Source organism: Squalius cephalus, assembly GCF_949319135.1.
Source record: "Squalius cephalus genome assembly, chromosome: 15".
NCBI lineage: Eukaryota > Metazoa > Chordata > Actinopteri > Cypriniformes > Leuciscidae > Squalius > Squalius cephalus.
The window spans coordinates 21,517,153-21,540,828 of NC_137136.1; the positions used below are offsets into that span (position 1 = coordinate 21,517,153).

The window sequence follows — 23,676 nt, forward strand, 5'->3', positions numbered from 1 at the left end:
CAAACCCGCCACTATAATGACAAACCTATGAGCTAAAATGGGTTATTCCAAGGCTGAAATGTGAACTAATTTTGTGCAATTTTTCTGAAGTGCTTAAAACTCAGTGCTGCTCTGATTTAGCTGAAATGATAGTTTCGTCTGATGATAAGTTGGCCAGGTGTTCGCAAGAAAATAAAAGCAAATCAAAAACATTGTTAATTTATCTGAATGGCTTTAAACAATCATTTCAGCAGTCGCATTTTAAGTAATAAGCAGATATTGAAAAGTGGCACTGTGTTATTACATTTTGATATACACAACAAAAATATATATATATTGGCGCTCATTTGTTTTTGCTTTTTTTTTTTCATTGTCATCCACTTTATCTTTATCTTCATTCATTTTTAAGGACATTCAATTTCAAATAAATAGAAATTTCATTTCCATAATTTATTATCGAGAAATACCACAGTTAAACTAATCGTAAAAAAAGAATGGTAACTGTGGGTAAGCTCCACCATGTGTAGAAATGCACTGTAAATCTGCAGCTAAAACAGCTTCTGGACACCACATTGAGACGTCTCAGTCTCTACCGAATGATCCATAGATGAGACCTTAGATATTCTGAGGAGAAAACATGGTTTCAAAAAGTGGTACGCCTTGAAAAAACGAAAGTAAAATACACATATTCATAATTTTCTATCAGAGATGCACCTGGACCACATCTATGGATTTTCTTTTTATCTGAGAATTAGATTTTTACACATTGTTTCCATGTGGATATCCCATCTTAGCACACAATGTATAGTATAGATGGATATAATCCGCAAATTTTATTCTTTTTTTTTTTTTTTTTTTTACGTCGTTTTGTTTTTTTAAATAATTGTTTTAAAAACACCCTGGGGGAAGGGGCCAGAGGCATGCGAAAGGAACCGAACATATATAAAAAATGTCTTTTAAAAAACATTGAGCTCAGTTTGCTTAATCGCCACCTGAAAGTACAAGTACAATGTGTATTGGAACTTCCCACTCTCCGGGCTCTGAGCACAAGAGAGAGGCTATAAATAAAGAGAAGTTTCACAGAAAAGGCACTGTGATAAGTTGCAGAGAGAAAACGTTTTCCAGAGCTGGTGCGGCGCTCCTGAACCGAGTCGAACCTCGCCGGTACTTTCCGTTCGAATTAACCAATGACGGATTACAGTGATTACGTTTGATAGAAAAAGAAATGTTGTCCCCAACTACAATTACTGTTCATTTAGTTTCTGTTATTATCAGCCTGATGCTGATGTGTACTTCTCTGATACTACAGGTCTAGTTTAGAGGAAGGATAGTGTACTCAATAAGGCGACTAGGCCCTCAGCAGCAGGCACGATAAGCACACCCTCCACTCGGCATGTGCAAGCCAGTGTTTTTGGCACCTACAGTATCTTTTACATCCTTTTTAATCAAAAGAACAGGAACTCGCACCCAATACTGTCCTGTTGTATACAGTAGATTTTTCTGGCTACCTCACTCCTATCTCGTCTTCATATCTCTTTCTAGTTCAGTTGCTGACTCTTTTAAAAGTGTTTAACACTCCAGGATTGGAAAGAGTTTTTAGGGAGCAAAGAACACATGCCTCACAAGCACAAAGGCCTGAAACACACGAGTACTGAATGAGTACTCAAAAACAACCTCTTTACATATCTCGGTTTCAATTTCTACATATCTGACAATACAAAGCTTCTCGTCAGGATTGATCTTGTTCCTCAGGTTTAGAATCCGGCAGCTACTTCGTCAAAAAAGTGGTTTAACTAGTGGGTGAAGTCAATATTTCATACAAGGTGTACTTGACCCTCCCATTCAGAGGAGCTACTGCTAGGCTGGTCAGGGTCTGAGTCACATTTTGGGGTATCGGAGTGACACGGGTTCGAACCGCTCGGAGTATCGCCCAACTCGATGGACGAAAGAGGTACCGGACACATATCAAGACCTACTAGGTCCAGCTGCGTCGGCCTGACAGGCTCACGCTCTCCCGCGCCGATACCGGAGTCAAACTCCGCCTCTCTATCGCCCTCTGTTGTCCACTCTGGAATGGCGCACTCGGTCTGCTCTGACATCATCCTCGCCGACTGAGCACTGAATTCCTGGTGAGTTGCACCGGCTGAAGGAACCAAACTGATATTCTGCGGATTCATGTCGTGAAACCAAGCCATGATGTTGCCTAGAAGGTTGGCGTTGTCTGAACCGAAATCAGAGGTTTCCATACGTCCCGAAGGAGCTTGGAAGGGGCCCTCTGCAGACTCACGGGAAGGATTGTTGAGATTGTCGAAACGCAGAGGGACATTCTGGCCACTGATATTACCCAGCTTCTTTAGGCTGTCACCCACCTCTAGCAGCTCGGAGCTGCTCAGGGCAGCACGGGGCACTTCTATCCCGCACAGCACCGGATCCAGCCGCGTGGGCAGGGATGTTCCGATGGCCCCCAGAGATGCTTCGTTAGCGAGGATCTCTTGAGCATCAACGCCAGCAGTTATCCCAGACTCCTGCAGGGACAGCTGGATGGCCAACAGGATATTTGGATCATCCTCATCCAGGGAACTGTGAGGCTGTAGGGTAAAAGATCAGACGTTACTGTCAGCTGAGGATAAACACCTGTGACATTCTACCACAGAACCTCTGTTAAAAGGGTCTCGACTCACCATGGGTAGGCCCTGTCTGTGACCACCACCAATTTCTTGTGTGTCTGTAAGACAAGACAAATGGAAAATCATTTGTTTTATTAGTTTGCTAGAGCAGTTCCACTTTTTCCTCTTTTTGCATACTAAGGAATAACCCTGAGGTCACCCTCTCACTACGAAATCATTGATATCAAGGGGGGATGGTGGGATTTGCAACCACAGTGATTTCTGAGATACCACATATTGAGTATAGGGTTATAATCTACAGTGGGATTTTGTGCAGTGGAGCTCAAGTCTTCATCTGTCTATTCAGAAATACAGAAGAAATAATTGACGTTAGGGTTGTCAAAAGTACAGGTACTTCGTTACCAAGTCGGTACTGAAATTTTAAAAACGTGACGATACCAGCATTTCTGCAGTACCGGTGTTACTGAGTACATTTGGTAACCACTGATAGGCGTCTGCTTTCAAACGCGCACATGTGTCTGTCTAAGCACTGTGAAGGTTTCCATTTACAGCATGTTTTTGAAGCGTTTATCATTATAGCCAATCACAGAGATATTTGTTGAGCACGTGAACTCATTGGCCAATCAGAGGTGTTTAAGTTAGTCAGAATCTTATCTCTACTCCGCTCAAAAATTTTTGTTCACCACATGCTTTAGAGTTCTGCACACTTGTGAATCTTTTCATTTTTACCAACAAAGTATAAATAAGACTCATTGTGCAGTGTAGAGAGATTTTTTTATTATAACAGGAGTTTTTGAAGTAGTGTAGATCATAGTGAGCAGGTGCAGAATGTAGTGATTAACTTCAGTCATTATAAAGGGAGCGCTCTTTGTTCACTTTCTTCTTATAACCTATATACAATTTGAAAAAAGTTTTGTTTTTCATGCTGCTCAGTACACTGCAAAGTTTCTAGATATACAACAGTATTTAAATGTGCAACTGAATCCGAAATTGCAATGATTGACAGTGATATAACTATAGCAACAGACGCGACAAAACAATCAGATACTATGTCAAAATAATAACCTTTGTCCTTCATTCTATTACAAATTTTTCACTTGATCCTTTTATAAGCATTATTTACTAAGCATTTGAAGGCTAAATGCTGTTAACATTTATTATTTACTTATAATTATTATCATCATAAATAATAAACCCATTTAAATTAATATTTTTATTTTCAAATAGTTAAAATAGTAAAATAGTTCCAATAATTCAAATTGGTACCAACTACCAAGAACCGTGAAATTTTTACTGGTATTGGTACCGGCTACTGTAATTTTGGTACAGTGATAACACTAATTGACAATCAAATATTTGAAATATTAAACACACGCAATGAATCCACCACCGCTGTCTTTCGGCACAACAAGTGCACCGGACCGAGGCCAATTGAGGCCAGTCCGGTTATGGTGAATGCATCATGGACGAAGCTGTGCTACATTATCTAGGTCAGTTAATCCAAATTTCCAATGAAATCAATCAACCTTTTAAAGTGCATGTAAACACACTTTATGTGAACTATTCCTTGCAACAAAAAAGTGTGCTTCATTGTATTGAATGTGCACTTGTAGAAACCTGCACAAAACTCTACTTGCAGATGTTATAATTTTAATAAAGTACATGTTCATCACTTTCATTTCAACCCATTTAAGTACACTTTTAAAAAGAAAGTGTACTTGTTTTTCACAAAGGATTACAGACCCTCTAATGATCATTTGGATGTAATCAACACAGAATGGAACACAAACTTTGGCTATAAACTGCTTAAACAATTTGGATTCAGTCAGCTTTAATGTATAGAAAGTGTTGTTAGTGTCATCATATGCAGAACATCAGGCCTGACAGATTCATTATATGAATTTATGCTGCTTCATAAAAGCCAATATTGCAAAAGAAAGTGATAAATAGATTTACAGTGCTTTTTTGCTGAGCTTAGTGTGGAAAGAACAGCAAAACAATTATGAAACTGTACTTGCAGCTGCTTGAACTATGCAGCACCAAATGTACACATGTGGGGCCAAATATAGGCTCCAAAATGAGAACACGTTCACAAAACGTACCTAAAGTGCCGTGGCCTGGGTCATCAGGGTCGGGTGTGTTGCTGCGGAGGCTGGCCATGTCTCCTCTCCTGCGTTGCCTGTGTCTGCGTCTGTACTGGAATTCGGCATACTCCTATAACACAAAACCGCACACAACCCCATTTCAAAGCTGCTTCATGAGGTGTACCAGCATTCTCACTGGACCCTGTGAATACAAGTCAGACTTTCAGAAGAACCCTACACCTCTCTACAGGAATTCTGTTGTGTGACATCAACGTTCAGGGCTATTGGCTTTATCATTTCACAATAACAGATAGACTTTTTGAGGAAAGTCAAAAAGCCTTTCAAAGGAATAGTTCAACCAAAAATTTAAATCCTGTTATTACTACTAACCATGTTGTTCAAGACCTGTGAAGACCATTTTTAATAATGTGCAAAAATTACACAGAGCTATCATTTGAAATGAAAAGGGTGACCAGCATTACTAAAGGTTTCTCCTTCTGCATTTTGTGAAATTAATGAGACAAACAAGTTTGGAATGACATGAGGGAGAGTAAATGATGCCAGGATTTTAATTTTTTGGATAACTAATCCTTTAAGCTCCTCAAATCACGTACATATTCAAACAGTCTGACAGTCTGTAATGAAATTTACTACAAAACCAACAAGATATGGCATTTGGAGTATATATATGTTCACAGATCATAACTGATCTATACTGTTCTTCTTAAAACTTTATTTTTACCATAGGTTGACAAATCTAAACCAAACTGAAGCTGAATGCAATAAGCATGCAACAACGGTAGCAAACTCAAAAAAATAAAATAATACACACATTTGGACAAAACATTCCTGAGAGGTAACGCTCAAGCATCAATAATAAAAAGTTGAATAAAGTGCATCACTATTATTCCTCTTTCTACAAGCCATAAATCCAGAGCAAAATGAAACTGCAAGCCTGCATACATGATTTCAAAAGAAGAGCAGCAACCAGCAATACAGACTGAAGTGGTGACCTGGTTCACCTTGGAATTTCTGCAAAAACCCATTTCTCATGACCTTTCATGGCATAGTCAAAGCAAAAAGCAGGAATCTGCCTTTTGAAGTTACAAGACCAAAGGCATCTTTTAGAAGACCATGTCGGGAAATATGAACAGAAAAGAAAAAGATCTCGGTTTCCAGATGATGTTAAAACAGCATCGGAATTCTTAATCTGGAGTGCACAGCAATCGTCTGAAATATATAAACAGCGGCAATAGAGTATGAACAGAAAAAAAGAAAACATGCAACCAACTAAAAGTTGACAATGACACAAGTGATGGGGTGTACATGACAGGTGCCATTCCACGGTTCGTTCAGCCGTTCCAGAGATGGGGTCTAATGAGGATTCTTTAATACCTGCGGATGGCTTCCTGTATACTGACAGTGCTCTCTCGGATCAATTCCCCCGAGAAAGGCATGATTCCTCTGGATCTTTAGATTAGAACAAAATAGCGGTACACTGTTTAACTGCACATTACAGGTCTTACACATTCACAACTGCTGCAACAAGACTTTCTTGCTGCTTGCAACAAGTGCTGCAACTTGTTCTATAGGCCGGTATGCACTGGCAAAACCTCAGGCACCCTTCACAAACTAAGTTGGCCACAAATATACATTTAACAAAGACACTCTTACACAAACTATAGCCAAAGTCTCAAAACAAGCAAAACAAAACGGTTACCTCGGGAGAGGCGAAACCCAAGTACTCCCAGTCCCATGTTCCACCAGCAAAACTGTGGACGCAAACAAAAAAAAGAATGAAGTTCCATGTGATCCTATACATTTTTAGGCTGCAGGTGTAGTTCTGTTACAAAGGAAAAGCAGCTCTTGGGAAATACAATGCTAGTGCTGAAAAACAATACTTAATCAAAATCGACCCTATTTTCTTTCATTTCATAGAAATGAGTTTGCCATGTCTTTAAAAAAATCTAGTTTAAAACACACGGTAAGTTCTTAGAAATGTACCCTGTATTTATGTTGGTTTCATATAGTTTTTTTTTTAAATGTAAAGACTACAAATGTGGCATGACCAGCAAATACATATCTTCATTATTATTTTTTTTTTTTTTTTTATTAAATACAGTTTCAAAGGTTCCCATTTTGCTTTTGTCCTCTATGCTGATTGCATCACATGGCACTCATTTGGTGGACAAAAGATTTTTATATGCGTATAATATATTAACAAAACTGCTTCACAACTTTTTATCCCACAGTGAGACAGAAAATAAAATGCTTTAACAAAAAAAAAAAAATTTGTATATATGTGTGTATATATATATAGATATATAGATAGATAGATAGATAGATAGATAGATAGATAGATAGATAGATAGATAGATAGATAGATAGAATTTTTTATTCAGAAATTAAACACATTACATTTCAAAAAGAAACCACATTTAAAAAAAAAAAAAAAAACATTTTTACAAAAAAACATACACATATATAAATATATTAAATAAATTAATAGACCTGGAAAGTAATAACTTTCTTGAAACGACTTGCCTTTTTTCATCTGACATCACCTAGGTCACATGCATAGATTTGTGTTGCACTGACAGGATGTTAACCAGATGGTAACCAACAGCCAAAAAGCTATTTAGCCATTGCAGGCAATGCAGCCTTTCTAAAATCTCAACATTCTTGGTTACAAATGCAGTTTTTATTTAAACTATTTGAAGAAGTATATTATTGGGGAAGAGGCTCTTACCTGCGTCGAGGGGCTTCGGGTGAATCATTGGGGGCCACACCTCTTGCCACAGATGCCAGAAACTCCTGCCTCTTTTGCTGCACCAGGCAGGCGGCGCGGATTATCTTATGCCGAGGCGTGCGGAGGTAAGGCCGGTTGACTTTCTGTGCAAGATCTTCAGTCACCATTTCCAAGTCAGTCTAACAAGAAAAATAAGAGTGCTGCATTGTCACCAACTCAGAAATCACACGTTAAGAATATCCCAAGACTAGCATCTGTGTTATTAACCTGCATAAGTTCAAATATTTCCTTCTTTGTGCTTTTGGGCTCCAGAAAGAACCCATAAGGGTAAGAGCACTTGAGAATACGACGAGTTTTAAGTAGTTCGTGCACTGCATCTTCAATGAAAGTAGTGTCTGGAGGGCCTCCTTCTCCTGCAACAACACAGTAATGCGAAACAGGAGTTAAAATATAATTTCAAAAGTCTACAAGTATTAAACTTCAACTGCTGCTAAATGTAGAAGTTTACTCTCTACACTGTACTTCCAGTCTGTAAATTATAACAAAGGGAAAGGACACAAGGTTGACCATGCATTAACATGGCTTGGAAATAATTTATTAAAATTATACAAGTGTGGTTTTGCATCTTACTTCCACTCAGAACTTTGCTCAGTTGTTCCATCTTGTCTTTGGCCGTCTTAAGCAGGCGTTCTTCAAGCTGTAGGACAGGGTAATACAGATTAATACAGATACACTATTTTAAAATAAAGACCATCTAATGTCAGTCCACAGACTGCCAAAACTCTGCTCACTGACCGCATATTCTACAAAACTGGAAAATAACTTTCATGATCTGGCAAGCTCTAAGCTGATAGGCTGTCTTTATGCTATATCTGCGAGTAAGGACACACAGGGTCTTTAACCAGTCACCAAGAAAAAGTCATGATTAATGCACTGGGGTTGATAAAACTAGCAGTTTCACACCAGTCTATTATTAAGGTATAATCTTTTTCTGATAAACAGCATGTAAAAACAAAAACGGTCTATTCCAGTCAAGTTCCAGTACTTGGCCAGACTAAGCTGCATTGTGAACCAGACATAGTTGTGTTTAGTCGAAGATTGTACATAAAATCAGGCTGATCTTTGTAGACTTTTACCTGGTAGCTGTGCTCGTGGTTCTTAAAGCGTGTGTAATAGTGCATGAAGCGATCCAACTCCTGGAAGTTGGTGTGTTTCTTCTCTGCCTGCAAATAATAATATAACAATAATAATATTTAAGAGTGTGTAAAAGTGCAGGCATACTCATTAGTGAGATCTTTTTCTTTATTCAGTATTAAAAGCTCTATTATTAATGTAATAATTTTTAAACAATCTATAAATGCCCTTTACATCTGTGTGGTGCTTTAAATGTATAGAACTAATTTAAAAGGCATGAGTAATGTGTACCTCAACAGTCATCTCTTTAGACTGCTCCTCCACCTGCTGAATGACCTCATAGCGTGTGCAACGGTAGTATCCTCCTGTAGAGGAACTGTGTTTTTTCCATTCTTCCAGACAGATCCAGCAGAAATCATACTTGCACTGTACAGACACACAAACATTCTTTATTAACAACACCTATGCTAAAACAAACCATTAGTCAACTTTCATTATGTCACTAGCAAATGCATTTATCAGTCTAGCAGGAGGCACACTAGAAGTTGTGGGATTCTGACAGCAGGGATTATGTGTGTTGCTAGGAGACTATCTCTCTCACTTTTTATTTTTGGAGTGCTAGTATTTGCAAAGTCTCTGTTTAGTAACCTTGTTGCAGGATCAAGATTGAATTTACAGTAAAGCATTACATCCTAAGGCACATATACGCATTTCTTGTTCTTTAATCAAAGAGATTTATCAAGATTTCCTCATCTATTATTCTTAAAATGATTCAACGTCAACCTGCTGTTGCAGAGGCAGAACTTTTAGAAGCAAATCTTAATCTTTACAACAATATTCAATTATGATATAAAATGAAAGACCATAATGATAAGCGGCAAAGCTTACATTCAGCGCTTTCAAATAATCCTTCCAATCAGGCTTTCATCCAAAGTTCCACTTTTTTGGTCTTCTTGATTTATACTTTTCTTGGCTCACAGCCATGTCTGCACAATTCCCCACTGGTTTACTTCCTACTGGAAGATAATATTTCATCTCTACTGAGAAACATAACCCCCCAGTCAAGGTGTCCCCCAAGGTTCTGTTCTTGGCCCTCTCCTTTTCATAATCTATAAACTTTCTATTTGTCAAATCACAAGCCATCATGGTCTTACTTATAACTGCTTTGCTGATGAGTTTTTTTTTTTTACCACCTGTTCTGATACACACCCTCCCAACTCATTTTTGTCAGTGGCACAGAGAATATATTTTTTTAAAGCAGAATTAAAACTAAGTGAGCCATATTGATTTAAGATTTTGACAATCCCTTTTAAAATTCCTTGATATCATGTTTGACCCTTTGTTCACTTCCAGATTTCACACCAACACTCTTTTCAAGCCTGCATTCTACACCTCTGAAAAACTCCATGTCTCCGCCCCATACTTAACCTGGTATATAAATAAATCCTATTATTGTTATCACGCAAATAACCTTGGCACATTGCATGTGGTTACAGCCTTCATTCTTCTGAATGGGAGATTTGCAGTTGGCACAAGATTTGGAGTTGGTGAGTAACCACAGGCAGTTGGCAGCATCTTCATACGCCTCACTTACACCTGCCACTGAAATGGAAAAAGACAGAAATAAAGATGCTGCAGGTCCAAAACCATTTTTGGACAGGTAGGAACAGCACTTCAGAAAATGTATCTGGGTGGTTACTGCAAAGAATACAGGAAAACATGCTTACATTCTTCTGGTTTCATGTCAGAGACTTTCTGAAGCCACATCTTCCAAGTTTGGCAGTCACATGGTTCATGGGCCTCTCCTTGGCACTCCCTGTGAAGAGAAACACCAGCATGATGTCGGGCCTAAGTATGAGGGAAATTCCATTTCTAGTGAATATCTTATTTCTGTTCAATGCATTTGAGTTGTTGGAAGAATGGCTTTTTAAAGATAAACCGGTGTCAAAAATGAGCAAAAGATTAATCTATGCTATTGCTAACATATTAACATGGGGTAACGTAACATTTTCTGATCTTTAACTAGGGAGTACCCTCCAATTTCAGAAGACTGTTCTAGTTTAACATTTAGAACTGTTTTTTTCCTGCCATCCACGACCCACTCAGAACAGAACTGTGACCCACAAGTTGAGAACCACTGCTATTAAACAACATTGGCAGACTGTTGACCGCAAATGCCTTTAAATGACAGCTTCAGCCTAGGGAATGCTCTTCCATATTAGATTCAATCCATATTCACTCAGACAGATTAAATGTTTGTGTATGAGAAAGGGAGGAGGGTGTTTTGACTCAAATATAATGCTCAGATCTGGCACAGGCAGTGATGAGATACGAGCCCACTGTGTGGGTGTGTGTATGTGTCTATGTGTTTGTGTGTTGGGGACATAAGGACCAGAGCTGTGGGGAAGAGAAACACAGCCAGCTGCATCGGCAGAGATCACTGCGAGCAGAACATACATACTGTGACGGATCGACTGCCTCTCCCTAGTAATCAGCGCCACCCCGTCCCTTAACTTGCCGCCCTTCGCCAGGTTCCCGACTGGAGTGGGTGTGATTGGAGAGGAGGGCGCTGAAGAGGAGAATTGGCGGCGTGTGAACCGCCGCTGTTAAACGCAGAGCGCACCTCTCCTCGAGAGACCGGTCTCTTCCCTGTGCATGCTCACTGGTGTCCTTGTGGATCCAGGAAGGGAGCACGGAGGGATTCCCACGCCTCCAATATGTGAGTCGCCGGACCCATGGTCCGGAATGGAGAAACATGCGTGACGCCGCTGACGGGCTAGGATGCCAGGCCGCTATTCCCCTCAGCTGTCGGGGCCTAGAGAGGACAAGCCGTGATCCCGAGTGCATCGCCTGCGAGAAGAGAAACGCGTGCGACCGCCAGACACCGCCCCCTTACCTGGACACTGTGTCTGTAGTTTGCTCCTTCCGCCACAATACAAACACGCATTTTTGAATATGAACCCTACAAATCATGTTCTAGAGAACTGGAGTTGTTCAGAATCATAAATTCTCTCTTCTGGAACTATGGCTTAAGAGATTTGTATCAGTGACTGGCACTGACCAGCAGAAGAGATGGCCTTTTCCACAGTCCACCGCAGGGGCCTGGAGGCGAGGAAAACTGAGCGGGTCAGAGGTGCTGCCACCTGGTCCCTGCCCGGCCAATCGCACTGCTCTATCACAGCCAGCCCGCGGGCACCACCGGATGGCAGGATTATTCTCAACAAATGCCTGATGGAGAAGCAGAAAAAGAAGTAAAAAGAATGAGCAAGGAAAAACAGAGGAGAGAGCAAGTAAAGGAGTCATTTAAAACATAAAACATGTCCTTATTCATTTATTACGTGGTTATCTGCAATTCTCTGATTCCGATTGGTCAAATGCAGCATTGAGTAGTCAAATATTTTTGTATAATGAGTAAAATAATATATAAATATATGCTAAATTATGAGATAAAAAGAGCTAGATGAGATCAAATCTATAAAATGTTACTTTGAAAATTTCCAAGCTAAACGGCTTCAGATTAATATAAATTTAAATGTGTAGGAGGCGATGGCCTCATGGGTAGAATTCCGACATGTAGCATGGTTGCACTTTGAGCAACCAGAGTTCAAGTCCCGGCTCGTGGTCCTTTCACGATTCCGCCCCCCTCTCTCTCCCACCTCAGTGGCATAAATCCCACCCAAAAAAAAAATTATATATATATATATATATTTATTTATTTTTCAAAATTTTTCGACTTACTTAAATACTTTATACTTTAAATACATATACAGTACTGTGCAAAAGTTGTGCTGCTTCTTTTGCAACAGCTTTTCAATCAATTTTGATCAATTTAATGTGTCCTTGCTAGGGATGTCAATTTGAACAAATTCCCATGATCGATCGTCGTTTAAATTAACGATCAATTAATCGATTAATCGTTAGCCGTAACACTGCGTTATGAGTCTGCTGCAGTGGCATATGGCCAACAGCATGACAGGGTGTGCAAATACTGCACAAAACGCTATGTTCCTCACCAAATGAATGACAATGTATTTTAATCTAAATAAAGAGCTAGTAGGATTGTAAAATGTTTCAATGTGATTGATCATTTAATTAAATTAATTATTTAATAATCAAATATAACGACTAATGAAAAGTGTCACCAACATGCGTGCTTGGAATATGTGACTGTTGTGGACATGCTTTTCCTGGAACAACGTGCTGAAAATGGCAACTAAATCCAATGAATTCACAACGATTTAATAAAACTGTGTTCTCATGTCATGTAATATGACAGTCCTAATCATAGTTATTATTAACCGTTGCTGTTTGAGCTGCGCGCTGAATGAATACCGTTAAACTGGAGCACTTTGCTAGCGCGTTATTTCACTCAAAGAAATGCATCCTATATGAAATTAATCAGATATATACAAAATAAACATAATATTACAAATTATATCTGCACAAAATGAAGCGAATGCACAAGTGAAAAGTTACGTGCCATTCAGAATGACTCATGTTGTGGACGCGCTATTTCTGGAGCAACGCGAAACCCAAATAATTCACAATATTTTATTACAATATTGTTCTCTTCATAATGTTATGTAATATGACAGTCCAATAGTCATTATTAGTCATGCATTGCCGTTTGAGCTGTGCGCGCTGAAACTGAAGAGGATCACCGTAAGCTTTACTACATTAATTCTTAACCAAATGCATCCTATATGAGATAAATCAGATATAAATACGTTAGGCCTACACAAAATAAACACAACATTACAACTTACATTTGCACAAAAGGCTGCGAATGCATACGCAAACTTATAGTCATGATGAAGGTGTAAAATGGTCCCAAACATAACTCCGGCGTGCGCATGAACCTGATTAATTAAGTTTTATCGATTAAATGTATTATCGACAATTAATCGATCGTCGATTAATCGTTAACATCCCTAGTCCTTGCTGAATCAAAGTTTGACTTTCTTTCAAAAAAATCTTACTGACCCCAATCTTCTGAATTTGCCTTAAAGTTTTGTTAATTGAACAGAACTAAACTAAAATATGTTGTCCTCTAAGGTTCAGCTAATTTGCTGAGTCTTGTTATGATGCCGGGATGCAAGTTAATTTTTACCCACAGCTCCAGAAGTCCGTCAGTACACTCTGACCCTGAAAATGGCTGCAAGAGCGCAGACACCCCTGTGGAAGAGTCAACATCACCATGGCAACATAATGAAAGGCTTGGGACTCCCCAGCGAGAGAAGTGTCATGAGACATTTTCAGATGAGAGCTGCCATTGTTACAGTTACTTCAATCCTCTCAGCTTCCATTTCAATGTTCCACCGTTCCGAACTGACTTCACAATGACATTTAACCGTAAAACTCCACTGAGAACTGCTCTGTGTGACTGGAAAACCAGCTATGAAGGCAGAATCACAGGGTTTAAATCAAAACTCTGGCCGAATGCTGACTGACTGCTGTGTTTCTTAATTTATCCTCATGTTTAACTCACGATTTCACAAAATAATACAATTACAATGACATCTATCCACATAATTCAGACTAATGTGCATCTGATCATGTAATTATACCTTTATGTCAAACTGCAGATAACGTTTGTCCATCTCTCTGGACACAATGCTCTCAATGACCTCAACAGGAACCAGCTGGAAGCAGTCATAGGCTGGGCAGAAAATATTATGGGCCTCCCCCTCCTGGATCTTCAGATTCAGAAAACTGCCAAGGACAACGTACTTGTATGACTGTTACATGATAATAGAGCAGCAGTGAGAACTGACAGTGACTGTAATGTGACTAAAATGCTCTAATAAGGAAAACGCTCACCTTTCCCAGCATGCTCTGCAGAACTCGTGACCACATGGGATATCAACAGGCTCCTCAAACATGGAGGCTGCACACATACAAATACCGCACTGACAGCGGAGAACAAAACAACCTTAGTAAGAGCAAATCGAATGTATACCTAGACATAAAATACATTATACATAGATGAAACAGTATAAAATGGATCAGAATAATAAAAGTTTGATAAAATCACATTTAGCCATTTCATCTCATGACAAACTGCACTATTCAAGAAATTTAGCCAAACTCTTCATACCTATTCAATGAATATCAAGTTAATTTCTGGTGTAGGCTTTCACTGGCTTTGTGAAAGTGGTGATAATGCACCGAAAGGAACCCGTTTTTAGACTACAATGTCTTCTTTATTGATATGTGAAAGAACTGATTGTTCACTTATGAACCAAGCTCACTTCACAAAGCATTTTAAAGGTCTTCTGAAAAATGTAGAAAATCCTGGGTGATATGCTGGTAAGTGAGTGTAAAAAAAGCTTACTTTTTTACTATTTTGTCATTTTAAGGCTGGTACACACCAAATCTAGGTAAAAGAACTAGCAGCGATGAAAGCCAACGGTTGTGACAGCTCACGTCAGCTGTGTCTGGGCAAAAAAAAGTTGTGCTTGAACACACTTCAAAAACTACAGCCGACGGCCAACTAGCATGTACGTTCATTCAAAAAGGGAACATGAACTAGGAATGTGAATATACAAACTGTAAATAAAGCAGCACTTGCTTACCATTTTGAATATGAATCATGCTGATCAGTTTGTCTTCCCTTATATTAATTGTGCTACATATGTCCATGCCGCTATGAAAATATTTGCATATTGTAATATAAAGATGTAGATAAATTTATAAGCAACTTCTTTGTGTGCCCACTTTTCTTCAGCGTTTGCTTGCTTTGTCTTTTCGTGCACAGGTTTACAAAGCTAACCAGTTAACCAACATGCTCAACCGGCCAGAAGTGAGATTAAATACATAAAGTATATTTGTGCCATTTAACATATTTAACTATTGCAGGTCTGTGTAATATTTTGAGTTAGCATTTCACTGTTTTTATTCATAATGAGGAATACTGAATACTGAATTTTTTTTAAATGTAACAATGGTAGCAGTTCATTGATTCAGTTTATGGGATTTGAACCTACAAACTTTTAGTAGCCCCAATCTAACCCCATTGCTACACCACTCAAACTGATCACTGAATCATTTAAATTTTATTGCACAAACAAACTGCAAAAAAATGAAAAACAAACTATTGCATATCATCTCCACAGAAGAGGCTGTAGAATTAAAGGGTTACTTCAGGATTTAGCATTAAGCTTTGTATTAGTAGAAAACCTGTAGTATTTTCGAATTACCATGCTTTCCACCCTCATATCCCCCTGAGACAAGAGATTTATGTATTTTTTGTCTGGAAAAAATCCTCCGATGACGCAAAAATCGTCATTTTGCGTCATCGGAGGATTTTCTGGACAGAGGCTAAAGACTACAGCCAGTAGATGGCGTTGTTCCGCATGTTTTCAGCCCGCCCATACAGGGTGGGATCTCACTCACAGAATGTACACAGTGTCACTGTCAGCCTCTTTCTTTGGAAGCTAAGCTAGCAGGCTCTTGTTCTGTGGAGAAAGCTGAATAGTAGGAGAAAGCTGAGTAAGTAACCATCCTCCTTTTCCCGGACTTGTCCGGCGGGCGAGATCGTTCAAAATGTCCGGGATTCAGCTTTTGCTTTCTGCGGTCGCCATTCATTGTTTACATGCACACCTTTCAATCTAACTGAATTCATTCCGATTGGTGAATGTGAATGTAGTGTTTACATGAACGCTAAACAAGTAATCGGTTGATGTGCGTTTTACCATTGCTAAGAAAAATTCCCGCTCCTCCGTGAGAGATGCGAGACACGGCGCGTCTCAGTAATGACGCCACCGCCCTCGCGCTGTTCTCCCGCGGCCGTCAGCCTCGTCCTGCTCGCCACAGTAAACATGATGAATGGCCACTGTAGAACGCAAAAGCCGAATCCCGGACATTTTGTACGATCTCTAAATCCCTCGCAAACTCATCACGTAGGCTAGCTTTGTTGTTTACAACTGCGCACTCTTACCGGTAGGCGTGGCCTCCTAAGGCAGCGAAGCAAGTGCATTCTGGGAGTTGTTGTCTTTCATCCACATAAGCCAAAAATACATTTTCTGGCTTTTCTCAGTCTAGAAAGCTCCAAATTCAAAAATTTCTTCACATTTCTTCTACTTAAATGACCTATTTTAAATACACATTCATCTTCCCAGAGGTGAAGTATCCCTTTAACTACAAATATTACTAATAGAGAACCAAATCTGATCCCTCACCAGGGAGCGATCGTCGTCAGCAGGGGTCAGGCTGATCTCGTCCGGAGAGGTGATGGATGAGCGGGTGGTGCGAGGCGTACGGGGTGAAGGCAGGGTGTCCCAGGTGTTGTAACCTCTAGGCGGGGGAGTGGGCATCTGAACACCTGAGCGCTGGCAGCAGTCTTCAGCATTAGACATCCAAGCTTCCAGGAGTTTCTCCCTGTCCCAGTCTAAATTTCAAAGGGATACTTGGATCAGTGTGCTTGGCAAAAAAAAAAAAACAATTAGAAGAGTCACACCAATTCTAAAAATATACATTTTCACATTTCAAATGTTTTGAATTAGCTGGAATTTACAAATAATTAAACCGTTTCAACAAGGCTGTTCCTCTGAGTGGGAACAACAAAAATACCCAGATGTTTAGTAGGTTGTTTTCCCACTGGATATGAGAAAACTTGATTGTCATCCAATTAAACCTGCCAGTCATGGTTGGTATACTCCCACATGCAAGGAACAAAAAGGAGGTGAAGCATGCTACTAGCTATTTAATCTTGTTAAAGCAGCACTATGCAGCTTTGCCGATTTCTTCGCTGTTTTCTCGCTTTTTGCTCACGGGTTTCTCTATAGAGCTCCCCCTACAGCTTCGGAATAGATATTTGACAACACTGTCGTCAAAACTCGTTGGCGACTCTCCCTCCCATCTTCTCCCGCTGGTCATGTGCATTTGTTTTCAAAGAACCCGGTGAATGCACGGAGCCATGTCCACTGAGGTATGTATGATACACAGAAGGCTAGCAAATAAATGTTTATATAGTGTATGTGTGCAGTGTCCGCCGGCCCAAAGTTGCAAGTGTGGTTTTTCGTCTCACAGGCGCTCGGGGGGTGCGAGATGACCACCATTCAACCCAGAAAATGTCATATAACCATTCCAATGACTCCGAAGCTGTTCAAATTAAGCTAAAAAAACTGCATGCTGCTGTAGAAAACTACAGGAAAAATGTTAATTGACCATTTTTTTTCCATGACCAAAACGAGACAACACCACATCATTAAACACTAACTGTACCAACATGCGTTAATGAAAGACAAGACAAAAACGTAGTTTAAAAAAATAAAAGCAAAATATCTGTATATTTTCTTCTTCTTTTTTTAAAGAGCAGAAACAAATATTAAAGACTGTTTTTAACAAGCCTCCAGGAGCTTTAATGTTTGGGGTTTCCAGATGTCAGCAAACTAGAGCTTTTGTCTTAAAAGAATACATTTTCTGGCCAGTGTTTTACTTAATCTTCGCAACCTAGCACTCATGAGCATGCGTTCTCTCAGGGCTGCAAAAAAGCATTATATAATCTGCTCAAATAAAACTGCAAAAAACTGGCGACTGCTGCGACTAAACCTGCAATCAAAACTTGTTTGTTGTTTTAACTGAAAAATATTAACATAATTTGGGATTACTATTAACGTCATTTGGGATTACTATTAGGAAATTCACTGATTTAGCTTTTTGAGAGAAGTTTCACCAGTTTTCATAATTTAGAGAGAGTGTTAATTTATATGATAATATTATAAACCAGGAAACTTGATAAGTATATAAGTAAAATATATCAAGCTTATGAGTTGATGTTGTCTTGATTTGTGCTTGTAAGTGAAAGTGCAATAATTCTGATGAAATAAAAAAATTAATGTAATCAGTAAACAATTTGGAGCAAACTAGTTATCAGTTTAACTTGTGCAGCATGACTAAAGTTTTCATTGACTAAAACTAGACTAAGATACCCAGACTTTAAGGCCTGGTTTCACAGACAGGGCTTAGATTAAGCCAGGATTAGATCTTAGCTCAATTAGGACATTTAAGTAGCTTTTTTTAAACGTGCCTTACAAAATGTGCATCATGAGACAAAACAATGGCACTAACATATTTTAAGATATGTCAGTACAAGTTGCTTTCAGTTAAAACAGCTCAAACATGCATTGTTGTCTGGGACTAGGTTTAAACCTGGTCTGTGAAACCAGAGGATAGTCATCTAAAACTTGATTAAACAAAAAAACAAATAAAAAAGGCATTTGACACAGGACTAAGAATAAGACAATAAAAAAAGCTATTAAAACGCATGTCAAGACATTCAATCCATAATAAGTCCAAAAAGACATTACATTCTTTAAAAAAAAAACAAACAAAAAAAAACGGACATTTGAACTAGCTCCAAGCTCTAGTTTTCTGCTAACAGAACAAAGGTTCCTCTTGTTCAAGGCTACACAATGGGACAGTGGTGACATATAAAAAAGGACATATACTTTGATATCTTTGAATGAACTTATCGGTCAGTATCAATGAAGAGCACTAGGGTAAGAATAGATAAGAAATGCCACTTCTCAGAGGAAATCTTGGAGACAGTCCAGACAGATAACAGTCCATCGACCAAGGCTAAACAAATAATCAAATACAACCAAATAAAATTTACTTCCAAAGACAGAAACAAGGTTTTCCCAAATGAAAATCCTCAAAATGCATTACATCGGCAAGCCCAATTGTTTGTACTCTACTGTGTTTAGTATCATAGTTTTAGGAGTCAAAACTGTGAATTTGGGTTTAAGATTAAAAGAAGGTGAGACTGCATATTTGAGCCTCAGCTGGTGGTCTCAAGAGAGACTGTGGCAATAATAGCAGCGCACACGAATCAGAGCTCTGCCCTTTTCTCCCATGGGTTCTAGTCATCTGGAACAAGGCCTGCTAGACAGCCTGCTCACATAATTGGAGATTATTAAAGAAAGCACTGATCCAATTATGAGTCTTGTGCCAGAGAGTTTAGCAGCCCGAAACATGAGTGCTCTTGTAAAATTAAGGAGAAAGAATCTTGGTCTGCTCTGAGATTACAAATGCTTTCTAGATTTGCTCTAAAGCAAAATACCTTAGTTTATTAAACTTCTCCAGGCACAATACCATACCGGTTTCAAATGCACATGAAGCAATATTTTTCATGAGTTAGGAACTGGAAGGATAGCATCAGAATGAACCTAATAAGTAGACCAGCACTGAATATATGCCTACATATTTACACAGAATTCAAATGGCCAGCCAACACAAAGTTCTACAAATTTCTCACCCCTTGCATGTTTGTTAGTTAAATAATAGTCAGAAGCATCATATACATAAAAGTAAAAAGCGAAAAGATTTAAAAAAAAAATGCTTAAAGGGTTAGTTCACCCAAAAATGAAAATTCTGTCAGTAATTACTCACCCTCATGTTGTTCCAACCCCGTAAGACTTTCGTTCATCTTCGGAACACAAGTTAAGATATTTTTGATGAAATCTGAGAGCTGGCTCACTCCTTCATAGGCTGCTAGGTAATTGATATCTGCCAGCCCAGAAAAGTTAGTTAAGACATCGTTAAAATTGTCCAAGTGACTACAGTGGCTCAACCTTAAGTTTATCAAGCGACGAGAATACTTTTTGTGCGCAAAAAACAAACAAAAACAACAACTTTATTCAACTATTCATTTTCTTCTGTGTGGGCCTGTAGGTAGTGTAACAGCGCAGCGCTTCTGGGTTGTACGTCAGAACGTAGGCTCACTATTAGCCAGCATCACACGCATCACACACATGACCAACGTCGTCCAATAGTGAGCCTACGCTCTGACGTACAACCTAGACGCGTTGTGCTGTTACACTATGACATGGAAGAGAATGACATGGAAGAGAAGAGATGGTTGAATAAAGTAGTTATTTTTGTTGTTTTTTTGCGCACAAAAAGTATTCTCATCGCTTGATAAACTTAAGGTTGAGCCACTGTAGTCACTTGGACTATTTTAACGATGTCTTTACTAACTTTTCTGGGCTGGCAGATATCAATTACCTAGCAGCCTATGAAGGAGTGAGCCAGCTCTCAGATTTCATCAAAAATATCTTAGTTTATGTTCCGAAGATGAACAGAAGTCTTACAGGGTTGGAACAAAATGAGGGTGAGTAATTACTGACAGAATTTTCATTTTTGGGTGAACTAACCCTTTAAATGTCATTGAGTCAATGGGGTCCATCAACTGTCTAGTTACTGACATGCTTCAAAATATCTTCCTTTGTGTTCTGCAGAAGAAATAAATTTATACAGGTTTGAAACAACTTGAGGGTGAGTAAATGATGACAGAATTTTCATTTTTAAGTGAACTATTCCTTTAAAGTTACAAAAGTTATTCAGTCAAGAGCATTGAGTGATTTTGTGCAGTTAGTCTGTTGTTTGATGAACATTAAAAACACAGACAGGGTTAGGATACTCGCCAAGACGGGCATTTTTGACACAATTCTGTGTGAAATTGTCAATTCAAGCACAAGAAGACATGAAAGAGAACTCAAATCAGTATTCACTTGCTGTCAGACGTGGCTTTCTGGACACGCGCTTCACATGTATGCCCACACAAAACTTCTCACAGCGAGCGGGTACCAAATTGAGTTCTCTTTCACATCTCCTTGCGCTTGAATGTTTAAATTGGACTTTTAAAAAGACTTTGTTGTTTTGGATTTTACTGATGAGCACTTTGTTTATCCATAATGTGAGCTAATAGTTTGCCATGGAAGATTATACTCCTTTTTCTTTTTTTTTCTTGTATGTTTTGAAGGGGGTGGATTGGAATCCACTGCTGCTTCAATGTATATGTAATGAGTGATTATAATCAAGGTATTAATCAATATTTTTCCTTCTAAATATCAAATGAGAAGAATAACTTCTCTGGAGATTTTACTTTGTTATAGAAGTTACCAGTGTGATTACTGAAATGTTCTTTTCATGTATTCTTTAATGTCAGTATTTGATATCTGAATGCAGTAACAGTGCTTGCTTATTTAGCCCGGCTTCCAGAAATGAAATAGGGACTTGTTTTGTGTTTGAGAAAGGTCTTCAACATGTTAAAACACACTGAAAGTCATTGAAGCCAATAGTTTAAGGGACCATTTCTCAGTTAAAGCCTACTTTCCAGTTAGACTAAAATGTAGCTCTTCTTGAGAAAGAACACATTATCTTGATGTTTTGAGACGAGACTCTTGTTCATAGTTAGAGCCTAGCCAAATCCAACCTTGGAAAAGCTGTGTGTCGGTGTGTGTGTTAGTCTTCTTGCTTACAGGTTAAGGAACCACTGGCATTGTTGGAGATTGACTGAGTTGTTGTTCGGGACATGCTGGCACCCAGCAACCCAAATCTGAGAACTGGAAGGTCACGACGTGCCTAACTTCAGGGTCCGAGTTTCAGCTGCCTAATCGATGGAGATATGCTTCAGTCTATCTGTATATGTGTGGAAAATTAAATTACTATATTTATCAATTTCTTAGCCAATCAGAATCATTCAACCTGTAAGCAATGATGTAGCTTAGACCTTGGAAATGGTATAACTGTTGTGATCTTTGTAACTGTAAACGGGGCGGCCTACGAACTTCTGTGTAAGTCTTGAAGCTGACTTCTGCTGATGAAACTGCAAACTATCTTCAGTAAATCTTTTCTTAAATTTTTTATAATTCTGACTCCGGGTCTTCTTTCAAACATCTGGTCCTTGGGTCCTAAACTGTTAACTCCTAACAGTTTGTTTTGAATATACTGTTAATATATTGTCAATATTGTCAAGTTGTTTTTGAGTTCTAAAAATTCAATAAAAATTTTTTAAATAAAATTGCCAAGACTTAAAAACATGTGCAAATGATCAACTTTCAATTCTCTTTACATGGCATGTGTAAGCCTCTCTCTTTCTCTCACAGTGAGTGCCATGTGTGAGAGAAAGCGACAGAGGGCATCGGCCAATCGACGGTGCATAAAGCTCAGAAGGCTATGAAATTATATCTGAGCTAAACTTAGTTTTTTTACCTCTTACAATCACATGCGAGTGAAATCATCGCAATTTACTAGCCATTGGCTAATCAAAGGCATTTTTAGGCACCTATCTTGAAATTTGGTATGTTACCTTGCATTGTAGAGGGTTGCCCTCAGAAAAACCCAGTTGTCAACTACCAATATGTAGTTCAACACATAACAATTAAATTTGGGCCTGCGAATGGAGTCAAAATATCTTGTGACACAATCGTACCGTGAGCCCGAAGAAGAGCCTCTGCGGTGAAGAGAGGAGCTTGCAGCATGTCTGCCGTCTCCACTATCAGCATGTCCTTCAGTCTTCTGAGATCTTGCACTCTCAAACCTTCATAAAAACCTTCAAAACAGATAGAGTTATGTGTTAATCATTCAGTCACAGCGAAATCAGTATTTAGCCATCTGCAATAAACTCTTATATTTTTATTGTTCTAAAAAAATGCAGGTTAAAATCTGTCACATCTGGACATCAGGGCTTGAGGCCAATGTTAATGTCCAGAAATTCCAGAGTTTATTTGGAGAACTTACCTCCCTGCGGTCTAAGGCTGCATACTCTGCCTCGATATCCTCGGCATGGGGGTCAGTAGAGAAGACCATCTGAGACTCCAGACTGAGCGCAAGCTCCTTATGATGCTGCCTTTCTGCACAGTCACATGGGGTCTCCTTGTTCTCATTCTCCGCAAACAGGTCTCCACCACGCTTCACCAGAAACTGCAGAGGGGTTCGAGAGGGAAAGACTGTTAATATTACAGTTCATATGTTTACTTTTGAATGAGTGTTCATTGAACTATGAAAAAATGCTGTAAATTTAATGCTGATGAAGATCGAGACGAGAGAGAGAGAGTGAGAGAGAGAGAGAGAGAGAGAGAGAGAGAGAGAGAGAGAGAGAGAGAGAGAGAGAGAGAGAGAGAGAGAGAGAGAGAGAGAGAGAGAGAGAGAGAGAGAGAGAGAGAGAGAGAGAGAGAGAGAGAGAGAGAGAGAGAGAGAGAGAGAGAGTCTCTCTCAACAGTATTCGGCAGCAGCGTCAGTAATAGCGAAACTAAGTTTATCTGCTCCAAGAACAGGACAGTTATGATCTCGCTAGAGAGAAATTAATGTAGCTTTT

At 39.0% G+C, this 23,676-nt stretch overlaps 1 protein-coding gene across 1 annotated transcript in view; it reads right to left on the reverse strand.

Moving 5' to 3' along the window:
• Nucleotides 1-347: 347 nt before the first annotated feature.
• The window catches only part of ankib1b (ankyrin repeat and IBR domain containing 1b), a 37,622-nt gene continuing 14,293 nt past the window's right edge, over nt 348-23,676 (reverse strand). The window contains 18 exon segments of the mRNA XM_079895472.1: nt 348-2,567; nt 2,661-2,704; nt 4,709-4,820; nt 6,411-6,462; nt 7,440-7,618; nt 7,707-7,852; nt 8,070-8,136; nt 8,576-8,662; nt 8,865-8,999; nt 10,045-10,175; nt 10,301-10,389; nt 11,635-11,801; nt 14,141-14,285; nt 14,394-14,482; nt 16,754-16,962; nt 22,792-22,906; nt 22,909-22,911; nt 23,100-23,282. Coding sequence (XP_079751598.1) covers nt 1,794-2,567; nt 2,661-2,704; nt 4,709-4,820; nt 6,411-6,462; nt 7,440-7,618; nt 7,707-7,852; nt 8,070-8,136; nt 8,576-8,662; nt 8,865-8,999; nt 10,045-10,175; nt 10,301-10,389; nt 11,635-11,801; nt 14,141-14,285; nt 14,394-14,482; nt 16,754-16,962; nt 22,792-22,906; nt 22,909-22,911; nt 23,100-23,282 — 2,727 coding nt within the window. The 3' untranslated portion in view covers nt 348-1,793.